Consider the following 17,294-nt stretch of genomic DNA (forward strand, 5'->3'; position numbering starts at 1 on the left):
TGGGGGTAACAGGGGGTCTTCCTTCTGAGGAGAGCCCCCCGTCCCAACGAACACATCGGTTGGATTTCAAGTCGAACAGTGAAAATATTTGGTTTGGTGTCGACGCTCATCTTGAAGTCGTCAGAGTCCAGCGGCGATGAAAGCAAAAGTCCTGAAGCATCGCAAACCAGCTCAATATGTGAAGGACGCAGGGCAGACAGTGTGGGTCTAGAGTCATGTAGGACTAACGCCGCATGTAGGACTAACGCCGCATGTAGGACTAACGCCGCATGTAGGACTAACACCGCATGTAGGACTAACACAGCATCGCAAACCAGCTCAATATGTGAAGGACGCAGGGCAGACAGTGTGGGTCTAGAGTCATGTAGGACTAACGCCACATGTAGGACTAACGCCGCATGTAGGACTAACGCCGCATGTAGGACTAACGCCGCATGTAGGACTAACACCGCATGTAGGACTAACACAGCATCGCAAACCAGCTCAATATGTGAAGGACGCAGGGCAGACAGTGTGGGTCTAGAGTCATGTAGGACTAACGCCACATGTAGGACTAACGCCGCATGTAGGACTAACGCCGCATGTAGGACTAACGCCGCATGTAGGACTAACGCCGCATGTAGGACTAACACAACATGTAGGACTAACACAGCATCGCAAACCAGCTCAATATGTGAAGGACGCAGGGCAGACAGTGTGGGTTTAGAGTCATGTAGGACTAACGCCACATGTAGGACTAACGCTGCATGTAGGACTAACGCCGCATGTAGGACTAACACAGCATCGCAAACCAGCTCAATATGTGAAGGACGCAGGGCAGACAGTGTGGGTCTAGAGTCATGTAGGACTAACGCAACATGTAGGACTGACACCACATGTAGGACTAACACAGCATGTAAGACTAAAACAACATGTAGAACTAAAACAACATGTAAGACTGACACCACATGTAGGACTAACACCACATGTAGGACTGACACCACATGTAGAACTAACACCACATGTAGGACTGACACCACATGTAGGACTGACACCACATGTAGGACTGACACCACATGTAGAACTAACACCACATGTAGAACTAACACCACATGTAGGACTAACACCACATGTAGGACTGACACCACATGTAGAACTAACACCACATGTAGGACTGACACCACATGTAGAACTAACACCACATGTAGAACTAACACCACATGTAGGACTAACACCACATGTAGGACTGACACCACATGTAGAACTAACACAGCATGTAAGACTAAAACAACATGTAGGACTAACACCACATGTAGGACTGACACCACATGTAGAACTAACACCACATGTAGGACTAACACCACATGTAGGACTGACACCACATGTAGAACTAACACAGCATGTAAGACTAAAACAACATGTAGGACTAACACCACATGTAGGACTGACACCACATGTAGGACTGACACCACATGTAGGACTGACACCACATGTAGGACTAACAACATGTAGCACCAAAACAGAATCACACAAATCAAGGCTCTTTTTCACTCAAATCAAGGCTTTTTTAAAACTCAAATCAAGGGTCTTTTTCACTCAAATCAAGGGTCTTTTTTCTCTCAAATCAAGGGTCTTTTTCACTTGTTTTTGTTTGCCCGGACCACAAAACGTCTTTCCCTCTAAACCTTTATGCGTGTAGCAGCATTAATGTGTCTTATTTGCTGTTTTGTTCTGTTTTTTTGTACATTAGGCAGTGTCAGTTCCTACAGTAATGAGTGGTTTTTGATGAGTGGGGAATTCCAGTCTGCAGCGTTAATCCCAAAGTCCACGCTTCCGCCGCCGCTCCCTCCTCCCGCACAAATAAACTCCTACCACAGACACATCTATCACATTTACTGGTCTATAAATAAACTTCAACACCACAGCTTTTCTGAATAGTTTTGTCGAGACCGGGCTAGCCGCTAAACACGTTAAAATCGGTCTGCGCGCGTCAACTTTCAAACCATTTTTTACGATTTACCGCTTCCATCAGATCCATCGGTCCGTGAATAATCGTCAAAGATGCATCGCTTCGTTGTCGGGACTGGTCTTTGCCCGAAATCGCGTGTCGAAATGTGTTTGCATTTGTTCAAACGCGTCGCAGACGCCGTTTCTCTCATTTATCGAAGTCTGCCAACAAAGATGTTTGGACAGAATTAATTGCAGTGGAATCAAAAGAGTGTGGAAAATGTCTGGCAGATCCGAAAATATGAAATAGGATATCCTGAGTCAGCAAAACAACTAAATCTTCTGTGTCTATGGAGACTTATTGTGCTTTTATAACCCTGTGGTGTTCATTTTTACAATATTGTTCAGGCGTAGCAGCTGTACTGATTTTTATTTTGATAAAAGATGTGAAAGGCTGATAAGCTGTGGATAAGAACTCGAGGCGTGCCGTGGCAGTTCTTCTCTTTTCCGTTAAGTTTCTTGAACTTTATGCCCATCAGATCGATAATGAATGTGTCATCTTCACTATTTGGGCCGTTATTTTTTGGTGAAATCGACATCTTCTCTTACGCTGTGCTGTCAAAATTGTATTGAACAAACACAATTTTACAAATATGATTCTGGACACAACGGCCTATAAGTTGCAGCAGAGTATAAGTCGCACCAGCCCAAGAATGCATAATAGAGAAGAAAAAAACATATATAAGTCGCACTGGAGTATGAAATGCGGTTGCAAGTGTGAACATAACAAATAATATCACATATAAGTCACTCCGGAGTATAAGTATATAAGTATAAATATATGTATAAGTTGCACCCCGGCCAAAACTATGGAAAAGGGTGCGACTTATAGTCCGGAATGTACAGTAATTGTTGTACGTGACGAGCTTCATGAGATCAAACGTTCTGAATGATAAAGTAGTGATAGTTACACTTGCACATAGACCACATCAAAATCTGGATTAAACTGGGACTAAATCTGGAACAAAACCAAGACTGAACCAGGACTAGAACAGGACCAAACCAAGTCTCTATCTGGACTAAACTGGGCTGAAAACAGGACTCAACATGTGGAAAACGCGCCCTCAGCTTTACTTTTCCCCCGAGCGTGAATTAAAATTATTTATTTTCGCTTCTGAAACGACATTTGATTCATTCTAACTATTTTGATTCTTGCCCTTTCTTTCATAAACGAGCACGCCAACATCACGGAGATTATTTTTGAGTTTGCACGATTATATTACGATCACAAGACAACATTTACAGGCCCCACCCCCGGCTGCGTTTAAATCCAAGCTAAAGACTGTTTTGTTTAACCGCGCCTATGACTGAAATACTTTTACCTGGTTTTTAATATTCTAAATACCCTGTTCATTTGTTTTTATGTTTTTATTTAGTCTTTTTGTACAAATTGTGTTCTATAAATACATTTGATTGATTGATTGATTGATTTACGTATTGACAGAAGAATCTAGACTTCCCTCTCCATAGTCGGAGCTTGTCGGAGCGCGTCAGACCGCCTCCCTCTGCCCCCTTCTCGCAGGCCCGACCCGGTGCCCGTCTGGTGGGAAAGTGGGCCGCGGTGGGTGAGGAGAACCGTGACAGGGCCAGAGGAGCCCAGGCGCAGGAGCACATTTCTGCAGCTCGGTGACCTCTCTAAGTGGATTACAGGCCCGGTCGGTGCAGTGGAGAGAGGCGAGAGGCACTGCGCGCTCATCTGTGGGGTCAGAAGAGAGCCAGCGTTACCAAGACGACGCCACGTGCAGGGAGAAGCACAAGACAATAAACACAGTGATATCAACATGGACGATTTAGACGTTTTTCGCTGATTTAATTGTAGACTTGGACAAAACATTATCGATCCACATGCTAACATGCTAGATACAAGCTAAAATAGGTGTGCCGCGCAGTATGGCACTAAACCTGTCTATCTCCATGGAGACACCAGGCCAAGTTACTGGTCCGATCTGTGAAGAGGCGACCCCGCTCACAATAAGAAGAATGCGTGTTTTTCAAGGTATTTTCAAGCAATAGAACAACTTGCAAAATTATACTGCGGAACATTACAGACAAAAAACATCTCCATGGAGACGAGAAGGTGGCAGACACGCCTGATCACACGTCGTGTCAAAAATGTCCCAACTTAAGGCTTTAATAGACTAAAGTGGATTACGATCTTTATTTACGAGAAGTTTGTTATTTCCCATTGACGAGTTCCGACTCCAGAGCTGAATGAACTCTCAGCTAAACAACGTGGCTAATGCTAAACAAACGTAAACATTGAACGAACGTGTTAAATAACAGCTTATTGTCCGATATATCATTTATGTGGCGGTCAAACACTCAAATCCACTTTTTATGCCTTTGTCTCATATCTGAAATGGGACGTGGGAGTCCCTTTGACCAGCTCCAACGACACAAGTGGGAATTAGCAGTTTGAGCGGTTTTCCGAGGCGTTTTCTTTAAAGTTGGAGTGAGAAAAATACCTGGAAAACACCTTTACTCAACAATGACCTATGTAAGGCAAGGCAAGGCAAGGCAAGTTTATTTGTAGAGCACATTTCATACACAAGGCAATTCAAAGTGCTTCACAGCAGGAAAAATGCATTCAAATCACAAAGAAATTACAGAAACAGAAATACAATAAAATTAACTAAATTAAAAATTATCAATCCAACTGATTTTCTAAACTAATAAAATCACAAACAAAAGAGAAGAGTGCAAAGAAAAAATCCTTTCAGTCATATGCGCAGCTAAACAAAACTGTTTTTAGCTTAGATTTGAACATTGTCAGAGTAGAAGCCTGTCTCACATCTTCAGGAAGACTGTTCCAGATTTTAGCTGCATAAAACTGAAACGCAGATTCCCCATGTTTTGTCCTGACTCTGGGCACCAGCAGGAGGCCGGTCCCTGTGGTCCTCAGAGTCCGAGATGGTTCATATGGCACTAACATATCCAAGATGTACTTTGGTGCTAGGCCATGGAGAGACTTGTACACAAGCAGAGCTGCTTTAAAGTCTATTCTCTGAGCCACAGGGGCCAGTGCAGAGACCTGAGAACAGGACTAATGTGATCATACTTCCTGGTTCTAGTCAGGACCCGAGCAGCAGCGTTCTGGATGTACTGCAGCTGTTTTACAGCTCGTTTGGAGAGACCAGTGAGCAGGCCGTTACAGTAGTCTAATCTACTGGAGACAAACGCGTGGATAAGTCTCTCTAAATCTGGTTTTGACACTATATTTTTGATTTTGGCAATGTTTTTTAGATGGTAAAAAGCTGCTGATGTTATTGATTTGACGTGGCAATTAAAGTTCAAGTCTGAGTCCATTATTACCCCCAGATTTCTAATTTGGTTTGTAGGTTTTAGAGCGAGACTCTGGAGGTGACCGCTAACACTTTCTCTTTGTTTCTGTGGGCCAAAAACGATTATTTCAGTCTTGTCTGAGTTCAGCTGGAGAAAGTTGTTTTGCATCCACAAACTGATCTGTTGGATGCAGTGACAGAGTGAATCTACTGGTCCATAGTCACCTGCCGATAGTGAAACATAGATCTGAGTGTCGTCTGCATAATTGTGATAGGACACATTTTCACTGCGTATCAACTGACCCAACGGCAGCATGTAGAGGTTGAACAGAAGGGGACCCAGGACTGACCCTTGGGGCACTCCACAGGTCAGGGTCATGTGGTCTGAGACACAGCTACCAATTTCAACAAAGTACTTCCTGTCTTCCAGATAGGACCTTAACCAGTTTAGGGCAGTGCCAGTGATGCCCACCCAGTCCTCTAGTCTCTGTAAGAGGATCCCATGATCGACAGTGTCAAAAGCAGCACTCAGATCTAACAGAATTAAGACTGAGGCTTTGCCCGTGTCAGTGTTCAGGCGGATGTCATTTGTCACCTTGACAAGAGCAGTCTCAGTGCTGTGATGAGGTCTAAAACCTGACTGAAAAACATCAAATGAGTTGTTTATTAAGAGGAAATCTGTGAGCTGTTGGTAAACAACCTTTTCAAGGACTTTGCCCAAAAATGGCAGATTAGAGATGGGCCGGTAATGACTCAGTACTGCGGCATCAAGACTGCTCTTCTTTAGGAGAGGCTTTATGACCGCAGTTTTCAAAGACATTGGGAATGTAGCGTCCAGTCGAATTGAGAAGGCCAGAACTGATGGTTAAATGTCTTTTAATGAGCCTTTCCGTGTCATTCAACCAACGTAAGAGCTAGACAGAATAAAATAAAAAGACAATTACATTTTGGACGTGAATCCCCGTATTTCTAACTCATTACATTGGTACTATTTTTTCACAACATATACATCCATAAAACATTTCAAATATCTCATAAATACAATCGTTTTCCACTACAGACCTTGTTCCCCTGTCGACTGTAGCTAGATCCTTGAGTTTATCCGTGTTTTGTCCGTGTTTTGTCCGTTTTCCGTTGTTCAATTTACTTTTCGTCTTTTCCAGTGTGTCAAGTAGACTTCCGTTTTACCATCACTTCCGGTTACACAGGAAGTTACCAAAATAAAGCAAAACCTTACCATAAAACATAAATGTGTCAAATTGACCTTTACACTCCCATCAAATTATTTTCTGTTAATGAATATGAAATAAAACAAATAAAGTTACTTAACCGTAAAACTACTATATGAACATATAATAATTACAACATATCAGTGCATTTTAGCTTTTATATCATTTACTTTCCACAACCTTCTAATAGCAGAACTAACTTATGAACTGGGCGTTCCACTAGACATTTTATGCAAACGTTCACCCTTTTTGTTAAGATTTCTGTCTGCAAAGGCTATTTTAACCTTTCTCACAAGTCCATCTGTATCTGTTACAGTCTCCAAAACTCTTCCAAGTCTCCATTGTGATCGTGGTTGAGTTTCATCTTTGTCCATCACTATGTCACCTGTTTGAATATTTCATTTAGGAGTGTGCCATCGTTGTCGGACCATGATGTTTTGAAGATACTCTTTTTTCCATCGGCTCCAAAATTGTTCCGCTAAGTACTGTACCTGGCGCCATCGTTTTGGTGCATACAGGTCCTCTCTAACAAATTGTCCTGGAGGAGGCAACGCTGTTGTGGTTTTCATTGTGACGAGGTGATTTGGAGTTAGTGGTTCCAAGCTGTTTGGATCATTGAGATTGTCCGTTGTCAGTGGCCGGCTGTTTACTATTGCAGCTGCTTCGTACAAGAAAGTTCTGAGTGACGAATCTGTGAGTCGTCCCATTGAGAGAGCAAGTGTGGCATTGAGAACGTTTCTCCCAGTCCGTATTTGCCGTTCCCATACTCCACCTGCGTGACTAGCATGAGGGGTGTTGAGAACAAAATCACACTGTTTTTCAATTAGAAAGTTTGTCAGTTTATCAGTGTCTATCTCGCTTAGTGCTGAACACAGTTCATTTTTGGCACCCACAAAATTAGTACCTTGATCACATTTGATTTGTCTAACAGAGCCTCTCAGAGCAATGAAGCATCTTAGTCCATTAATGAAAGCGTCCGTAGATAGGTCTTCTAACATTTCTACATGTACAGCTCGTGAATAGAAACATGTGAAAAGGAGGCCATACCTTTTGTGTTCTTTTCTAGCTTGTTTGGTCAGAAATGGGCCAAAAACGTCCATACCACAGTATGTGAAAGGTGGACAATGTTCGACTCTTTCTGTGGGAAGATCCCTCATTTTTTGTCCTTCCACAGGTCTCCGTAGTCTCCGACAAAACACACACTGGCGAATGTAGGATGATACCGTTTGACTTAGTTTGGGGATCCAGTAGCCACTGGACCGTATTTCGTTCATAGTGAAGCCCTTTCCCTGATGATTCGCTCTTTCGTGACAGTGAGCAATTATCAGTTTTGTGATATGATGTTCTCTTGGAATGACCATCGGATGTTTGAATGAGTTTGGAAGTGATGAGTTTCGCAGCCTTCCTCCCACCTTGAGCATATCGTCTTTATCCAAGAAAAGATCCAAGTTGTGCATTTTATTGTTTTTTGATAATGCTTTTCCTTTGCCTAGTGACTTTATTTCGGTGGAATATGCTTGTCTTTGTAGGTCTTTGATGATGAATATTTCTGCATTTTGTCTTTCAGTTACAGTGCTCCGTGATTTTGATTTGTCTTTGAGCAGATATCGTTTGAGACGCGCTACTGCACTGACTGCGCGAGACCAGGATGAGAACTTGGTGAGACGGTCACTAAGACTTCTGTGTTCTGTAGTTTGTGTATTTAGTGACTGCACTTTTCTCACCTCTGGGTCTCCTATTGGGAGTTCAATTGTCTCTTTTGAAGGAAAATGTATCTCCTTTTCCCACAAGAACTGAGGCCCTGTAAGCCAATTGGATGACAGTAGTTCATTTACTGTTGTTCCTCTTGATGCCATGTCAGCAGGGTTTTCAATTGTAGGTACATAAAACCATTGTCGTGGGGTGGTATTGTTGCGGATCCTTTGCACTCTGTTAGCGACAAACGTGTGGAAGCGTCTTGCTTCATTATTTATGTACCCCAGAGTAACCTTTGAGTCCGTCCAAAAGAACTCCTCCACGTTATCATAGAGTAGCTCCTCCTTTAGCATGTTGCTTACTGTGACTGATACTGTAGCTGCAGTCAATTCTAGCCTTGGAATTGGGGTGACCTTTGTTGGAGAGACACGTGCTTTGCCCATAATAAAGCTACAGTGGACATCTTTGTTTTTATTTATCAGTCTTAAGTAAGTGCATTGTCCATATCCTGTTGTGCTTGCATCGGAAAAGTGATGCAATTCCTTTTTTGTTACATCTCCAAATATTGCAGGAACATAACATCTGTTTATTTGCAACTTTTTCAGATTGTTCAAATCCCTTTTCCAACTCTCCCACCGTGGCTTGAGACATTCAGGTAACGGCTCATCCCAGTCCATTCCTTGACGACACATTTCTTGGAGGATTTTTTTGCCATTGAGCACGTAAGGAGCAACAAATCCCAAGGGGTCGTATATTGCTGCGACTGTGGACAAGATTCCACGTCTGGTTGGTGGTTGGCCTTTTTCTGCGATGTTAAACGTGAAACAAATTTTTTCTGTGTTCCAATAAATGCCAAGTGCTCTTTCTTTCTGTGTCTCGGTGAACGTCAAGTCCTTTGTTTTTGTGTCTACTGCATGTTCCGAAGCAGGGATGCTGTCAAGAACAACACTGTCGTTGGACACAAACTTGTGTAACCTTAATCCACCTTTTGCACAAAGTTCACGCGCTTCTTTTGCTAGTTGTACAGCGTTCTTCACTGTCTCCACACTTGTGACTCCATCATCAACATAGAAGTCTCTGGCAATGAACTGTGAGCCTACAGGGTACTCATGGTTGTTCTCTTTGGCCATATGTTTGAGTCCATAGTTCGCACAACCAGGTGACGAAACTGCACCAAAGAGGTGTACTGTCATCCTGTATGCTTGGGGGGGTTTACTCATGTCACCGTCTTTCCACCATAGAAACCGTAAGTAGTTGCGATCGTTTGTGTTGACTTTGAACTGGTGGAACATCTTTTCTATGTCACACATTAGAGCAACTTGATGTTGTCGAAAACGTACAAGTACACCAGTTAAGTTGTTAATCATGTCAGGGCCGGTAAGTAAATGTTCGTTAAGACAGGTACCTTTGTGCTTAGCTGAGCAATCAAACACCACACGCAGCCTTTCTGGTTTCTTTGGATGGTATATGCCGTGGTGTGGTATGTACCATGTCTCACCTTCTGGGCCATTATCATCTGTCTCTTCTGCATCACCTCTTTTGATGATGTCATTCATGTATGTGACGTAGTCCTTTCTGTATTTTTCATCACGCATAAGTTTCCTTTTGAGCTGATTGAGTCTGCTTTCAACAAGTTTTCTGTTATCTTGCAATTGCGGCCTTTTCTTGAAGGGTAATGGCATCTTGTAATGTCCATCCTCAGTTTGTATTATGCCTTGTTCAAGTTTCTCGAGGAACGTGAGATCCTCCTGTGACACAGCTTTCTCGTTTCTTTCACCATCTTTGAAGTCCTTTTCTAAAGCACGTATTGCGTCTGCAGGAGTGGAAGGAGGGATTTCCTTGACAGTTATTCTGTGACAGACACTGTTCATTGTGCATGTTTCGTTGCAAGGCACTGAATTACCAACTATGCTCCATCCTAAATCAGTGTGAATGGCATATGGCTCATTGTCTTTGCCAAGGAGTACTTGTCTGGGTGCTAAAGCTCTGGGACAAGTGTAACCAATGAGAAGACTTACTTCACAATTGAGGAGCGGCGGGACATCATCCGCAATGAGTAACAGATGACTCCACAATTTGGCTGTTTCACATGTTGGTATGTGTTCTCTGTTTGCAGGTATGTAGTCCTTTGTGTAAGCAGTGGGGAGCCTTATCACTGTTGCTGAATTGTAACCTCTCACCATAAGATCACACACTTTTCCGCTGCTTACAACTGCATTTTTACCCATCATTGTAGTCAGTTTGAGTTTTACTGGGCACACATCTGCTTGCAGTTCACGTGTTATATCTTGATCAATAAAGACCGTGTCACTCTGAGTGTCTAATAATGCATAGACTAGTTTTTCCTTTTGTGGGTTTGTGGCAGTTGACACCCATACTGGAACTATCATTGAGGTGCTGACAGCGTGTTCTGCTCTAGCAACATTTAGTGACATGGCTGTTGCAGCTTCCAGTGTGTTACCTTGAATTGCGTTGTCTGTACTCACGTGACCTTGTGTGCTTCTTTGCAGGCAGTAGCTGTAGTTTTCATCATGAAGACAGGTTGGGTTGAGCAACTCTCACAAGTGAGGCGGCGTCTGCAGTCCTTAGCGTTGTGCCCTTGTTTTAAGCAACCATAACAAAGTTTGTTGTCCTTTGTATATTTATTTCTGTTTTCTAGGGTCATTTTCAGAAAGTCTTGGCACTTAATAAGTGGATGTGTCTCTTGGCACAACATGCATGAAGAGCCACTGTGCATTTTAGATTTTGCCTGATTGTCGCCATGTTCAGTTGCGTTTGTGTTAAATACATCTGCTTTGTTCCTTTTGATTTCCTTTGTATTCCTTTTATCATCATTTGTTTCAGTGGACCGTAGCGCATGAATGGAGGTGACTGGATTACATGCAACTTCAGCCTCAAGTGAGAGGAAGGAAGCAAAATCATTATAGCTGGGAAACTCACCACCGTTCATAAGTGTCTTTGTCACATGCCTGTTCCATCTCGCATTTATCCAGTCTGGTAGTTTATGCAACAATTTCTGATTTTCTTCGCAGTCGTTGAGTATTTGCAACCCCTTTACATGCGGCATAGCAAGCGTACATGCATTTACAAAGTCTGCAAAGTTCCTTAGTCCATCGGCATCTTTAGATTGTATTTTTGGCCAGTTAGACAACTTCTCTCTAAATGCTCTTTGTATCACAAATGGCTGGCCATATCTTTGGTTTAGTTTCTCCCAGGCGTCTTTATATGCTTCATCATTTCTAAAGAAAGTCCCTTCAAGACATTTGCGAGCTGGGCCAGTCACATATCTTTTTAGATAATACAGTTTATCCGCTGCTGAGATGCCATTTTGTTCAATGAGTGATATAAAGGTGGATTTCCATTCAATAAACTTTATAGGCTCACCACTAAACATTGTTGGCTCTGGTGTGGGGAGTCTGTTCATTCTTATACTGTATTGTAGGGCCTGTGCAAGCTGGCTAACACTAGGGGGAGCTGTTGGCGCAGGTATGGTATGAGGCGATACAGTTTGTTTGGGTGTGTGCTCTGGGCTCACCTGTTCACTTTTAACTGACTGTGCGTCGTCTAGTTGAGACAACTCTCTGTTATAGGCTTCCCACCTGGCACGAACTGCCTCCACGTCCTTCTCAGCTCTCAAACGTTCCAACTCTGATGTTTGAATTGCCATTTGTTTATTATGCTCTTCTTCTAGAGCCTTTATCTTTTCCCTTTGTCTTTGCTCCTCTTGTACAATCTTATACTCCGCTTCCTTTGCTGCGAGTTCGGCCGCTGCGTCTGCTCGTCTTGATGTTAGGAGTGAAGCTGAGGAGTGTTGACTGTGGTTTGATGCTGCGGTTGAGCCATATATGGACTGGGCGTAATCGTACTCTAACAGTCCACGTAAACGTTTTCTTTCACGCTCTGCATCAAAAGCTCCATCTACTCCACTTATTCTTTCCAGAATTATTCTTACGACGTCATGTGTCACTGCTTCACATGCATCAGTTTTTCTCCTTATAGCTGATGAAGGTGCCATGGAACTTCTCATGTCACTGTACAGTTTTAACAGATCATCTCTCTTTTGTTCTAGTATGTCTGCATGATCAGCCATTTCCTTTTCTGAAATGTCTGACTTTAGTTTTTCTTGTGTTTCACGCACCTGCATTTTCCACTGTTCGTATAGAGTCAAAAGTCTTTTTTCCTTTTTGCTTGTTTCTTCTTTCTGATAAGTTACCATTTTTTCAGTTGGTACTTTGACTCTTTCAGAATGTCGTGGTATTGCTGATGTGCTTTGGGCTTCATCTTGCAGCTCCCTCAATGTTTTCTGTTTACTTGAGATTGCATCTTTAATGTCTTGTCTATTCTCAATTTCACTTTGAAGCGCGTCCTTTAAGTCATTTATTTCTTCTTGTAAATTTGTAATCTGATTGTTACTGTCTTCTGGATTTTCAGCTTCGTAGTCCTCCATTTTGGATTTATTCTTCTTTCACCTTTTAGCTTTGTACTTCCTGACCAGCTTCTGCCATCTGCTGGACGTTGTGGGTGTTGCCTTGAAACCGTGAGCCCTCGTGGTGCAGCAAAATGGCGGCGGTCAAGCTCTTACTGTAGCGTCCAGTCGAATTGAGAAGGCCAGAACTGATGGTTAAATATCTTTTAATGATCCTTTCCGTGTCATTCAACCAACGTAAGAGCTAGACAGAATAAAATAAAAAAGACAATTACATTTTGGACGTGAATCCCCGTATTTCTAACTCATTACATTGGTACTATATTTTCACAACATATACATCCATAAAACATTTCAAATATCTCATAAATACAATCGTTTTCCACTACAGACCTTGTTCCCCTGTCGACTGTAGCTAGATCCTTGAGTTTATCCGTGTTTTGTCCGTGTTTAGTCCGTTTTCCGTTGTTCAATTTACTTTTCGTCTTTTCCAGTGTGTAAAGTAGACTTCCGTTTTACCATCACTTCTGGTTACACAGGAAGTTACCAAAATAAAACAAAACCTTACCATAAAACATAAATGTGTCAAATTGACCTTTACAACCTAGTTTCAACTCATTTTAAGGCTTATTTTACTTGATTCTCACTCTCCCCTTTGACCGACTTAATGCTTCTTCATAATACAATGCTTTTAAAACGTATAAAAGGTAAAAGTAATGTTATGTAATACACCAATGTTTACTCAGGAACGTTACATATACACGCACTGACCGTAATTTGTTAAATCATCGCTCACTTTGATCCCAGGTTTGATCCGTCGCACGTGATTTACCGTCTTCTACTGTACGGCAACACTAATCGCAGACACGTTCGTTTAGTTGATGGAAAACCCCGTGTTAAACATGAAGACGGTGATGCTGGAAAAGGGGGTTGTGGTTTTGGGGCGTGGGAGAGAGCGCCGCATTGAGCTGAAGCAGACCAGAATAATGCGCAGATCCTTGACTTGTACAAACACGCGCATCAGCCCTGGACATGTGTGTGAGCCTAGCCATGTGCAAATGTATTTGGACAACTGTCAGCTACTCTGTCTGCAAATCAACCACGTCAATCAAAGTGTTTCTAAATAATACTTTTATTTCATCCCTAATCATTGATATACAACATGTGGCTGGAGAAATGGAACTTAGGGACATGTACAGTCTTTTAAATGCATGATTTAATTCGAGAAGTAGCTGTTAGTAGTAGTTACAGTACTATAGTCACAATTTTAAAATGTCAAACTTAACAAATTTATTTTAATCCAGTTTTGATGTGGTCCATGTGCAAGTGTCCCTTATTTTCTTCTCTTCAACGACTCAAAAAAGGTCAAATTCTGTTAATGTATGTGTTTTTTCTCTCTCGTTTTTGTTTTCGATATTAGTTATAGTAAAGATTGATATCTGAATCATACTATAATTGTATGATAATTGCTGAAAAATAATTGAATTGAGTTAAAAAAAGTATAATATTGCAATTGTTGTTTTGGAGATATGCAAACAACAGCAAATTACTCCCAAACAAGAGTATAAAGTCATATTTCTGTCCATTTGTGGGTTATTTTATGGCATATTGACGTACTTGAACCTCTACCAAGACATTGAGGGGCACATTTTATCAGGTTAAAATAAAAGCAAAAATATCTATCAAAATCGGTGTTTGTTTTAGTGAATATTGACCAGCCCTGATTAGCCATACTGTATGATATATGATGTTCAATTCAATTCAAGTCAATTCAATATTCAAATTCAAGTGTATTGTATTGCTCAGAGTTTAACATCAGACATCTTTCCACTGAGGTAGAAAGTGCAATTGAAAACGTGCTCAGAGTGGATGTGTCGGGCTGTGGCTAACACCTGGTTTATAAATGTCTATACTTCCTCCTCCCGAGCAGAGGAATGTGCTCAATACTGTCCTGTATCCACCTGTTTCTATTTATATGTGAAGCTGTGTGTGGTTAACGTCCCCCTTATTACTGTCGTCTAGTTTAACATTTGGACCCAAAACCAGTGCAAAACTTAATTTACAATATATAAAACACACAAAATCTATGGATTTGTGGTTGTTGTTGTTGTTGTTGTTGTTGTTGTTGTTGTTGCTTATGCCTACGTTCATGGAGTTTGTCTGTGATTGTTGGTGAAGTTGTTAGTGAAAAAAGTCTAAAAAGTTGAAAACTGTACTATTTACTTTGGCCACCAGAGGTCAGCACAGAAATAAATGACAGTTAGCAGCCATTAGCATGTCACTATGCTATATATGCTATTCTCACGTTAGCATCTGACTAATGTTCTTCAAACTGCGCACATATTGTTTTGTAACTTTTAATTTTATTGGTGACTCGTGAGCTATTATATGTTTTTGAAGTGTGCATTTAGTCTGTTATTATTCATTTACAAGCCAAGTTAAAATTGATGATGCTACTAGCTTTAGCCAGGCTTTAGCATGCACAGCTAACAGCGAGCTAACTTACTGAAAGTTAATTCAAACAGTTGATACAATGCTTTTTACTCCTTATTCTCATTCGAAACCGTAATTAAATCGTAGTTTATGCTTTTGTTATAAAATGTAAAGCGAAAGTATTTGTTGACTTTGGCTCACGTTAGCATCTGACTAATGTTCTTCAAACTGTGCACATATTGTTTTGTAACTTTAAATTTATTGGTGTCCAGTGATCTAGTACATGTTTTTGATGTGAGCATTTAGTCTGTTATTATTAATTTACAAGCCAAGTTAAATTGATGATGCTACTAGCTTTAGCCAGGTTTTAGCATGCACAGCTAACAGCGAGCTAACTTACTAAAAGTTTATTCAAACGGTTGATACAATGCTTTTTACTCCTTTTTATCGTTCAAACCCGTAATTGAATGGTACTTTTATGGTTTTGTTATTCAAAATTGAACTGGAATTGAAAGTATTTGTTGACTTTGGCTTGAATGCTTCTCCTTTTCTTCCATGCACTGGTTGATGAGGATGCAAGGGAGAAAACCTTTCAGCATTTACAGTGCCAACAATCCTGGGAAACGCTCATCAGCAGCTTGGGACTCAATTTACCTCTTAAAATCCCATAATACTCTCTTCTAACTTGAGATGTAAGAGGGGAATCTCCATATTGATTGTGGCATAAACACAGCATTTGTTTGTATTTTAGCTTCCATACCTTGTTTGTTGTTGGCTTGTCCATCTTTTATAGTCCAGCTTGTTTACAACCTGGGATTTCTACGCTTATGTTTGGGCGCCCTCTAGTGGTCACTTAGAAAACTGAATTACTGTACAATTTCCGATCTATAAATGCAGACTTCCTTCTTGTTTTATCATCATACCATCAAATGTTTCTGTTTATTTAGATGTTGCAAGGAAAATACTTGAATATTAAATCATGTTTAATGATGTTTTTCCCTCTTTCTTGTCTTACAGGCTTGCAATGGTTGTGCTGGATCCAAATGTGACTGCACCGGAGTGAAAGGAACCAAGGTATGAGTCAAATGATGATTGGAAGTTGAAAATGTAGCCCAAGATCAAAGGATTATGTCTCATTTATTATTTTATAAAACAATGTATTAAGCATGAACAATTACATTTAAAAACTACAACACATAAAGTTTCTCCGTCAAACAGAAGCAAAATGTAGATTTGTCAGGTAAAACAATAACTACGACAAAAGACAACTCAATTGATTGGCTGTGTTCTCATTTTAAAACTATATTAATAATTAAATAATCTACAATAAGCGCCAATGTAACTCTATGGAAGATGCACTGATTTAAATTAAATGCTGAGCTTGATGGTCACGTTTTGACTAAATCATATTGTGTTTTGCTGCTGTAGTTAATAAATAAACTGGTTATCCTCTGATAGTTTGTAGAAATATGAAGCGGCAATAACATAATATACTGTACATATAAATAAAGAATAGTAAAGTTTGATTAAAATGGTTAAAATTTTCACAATCCGGGTTATTACATTGCAAATACATCAGTTATTTAAGTAAACGCTTTTCTCTGTTTCGTTTATGAATATTAATGCACATAAATATTGTTAGTTTAGTTTAGTTTCACGCTTCTGTCAAATGCCAGAGCGCTTTGACTTTAGTTTGTTACAAAATATATAGTAAAAGCCTTAAAACGTTCAGTGTGCGTAGTTCAGAACGTAAAGAAAGAATGAGCATTTTGTAAACGGCCTCATACAAATCTAATACAGTTTAAAAACACTATGACGCAAGCCAAACCTGTGAACATCAGAATTTAAAGTGTCTACCGTATTTTCAGGACTATAAGTCGCACTGGACTATAAGTCGCACCGGCCAAAAAATGCATAATAGAGAAGAAAGAACTCGTATCGCTCTGGAGTATAATTATAAGTATAAATATAAGTACAAGTCGCACCCCGGACACAACTATGAAAAAAGGTGCAAATTATAGTCCAGAAAATACGGTAATTGTAAATATGTTAAATGTAATGTATGTTTTATTGCTGTCATTGTTTGTTGCCGGGACCAGGTTTACAAATGAGCTCTGAGCAAGACTTATGGACGTGGCATTGATTGCACTTTAAACTGTTTTATGTTTTATGTCATTTACAAATAAAAACCAAGAAAATCAAAAGACACGTTTTTAAAAAAAAAAGCAATTCTTGTGTTTCAAG

General features: G+C 40.7%; 1 protein-coding gene across 1 annotated transcript in view; it reads left to right on the top strand.

The window, feature by feature from the left end:
* col4a5 (collagen, type IV, alpha 5 (Alport syndrome)) overlaps window positions 1–17,294 on the top strand; it is a 362,461-nt gene that overhangs the window by 317,031 nt on the left and 28,136 nt on the right. Inside the window, exon 3 of the mRNA XM_072459360.1 lies at window positions 16,068–16,124. Coding sequence (XP_072315461.1) covers window positions 16,068–16,124 — 57 coding nt within the window. The remainder of the gene's footprint in view (window positions 1–16,067; window positions 16,125–17,294) is intronic.

This window comes from Eucyclogobius newberryi, unplaced genomic scaffold, assembly GCF_026437365.1.
Source record: "Eucyclogobius newberryi isolate DKJ021-1_F unplaced genomic scaffold, fEucNew1.0.hap1 SCAF_22, whole genome shotgun sequence".
Classification (NCBI taxonomy): domain Eukaryota; kingdom Metazoa; phylum Chordata; class Actinopteri; order Gobiiformes; family Gobiidae; genus Eucyclogobius; species Eucyclogobius newberryi.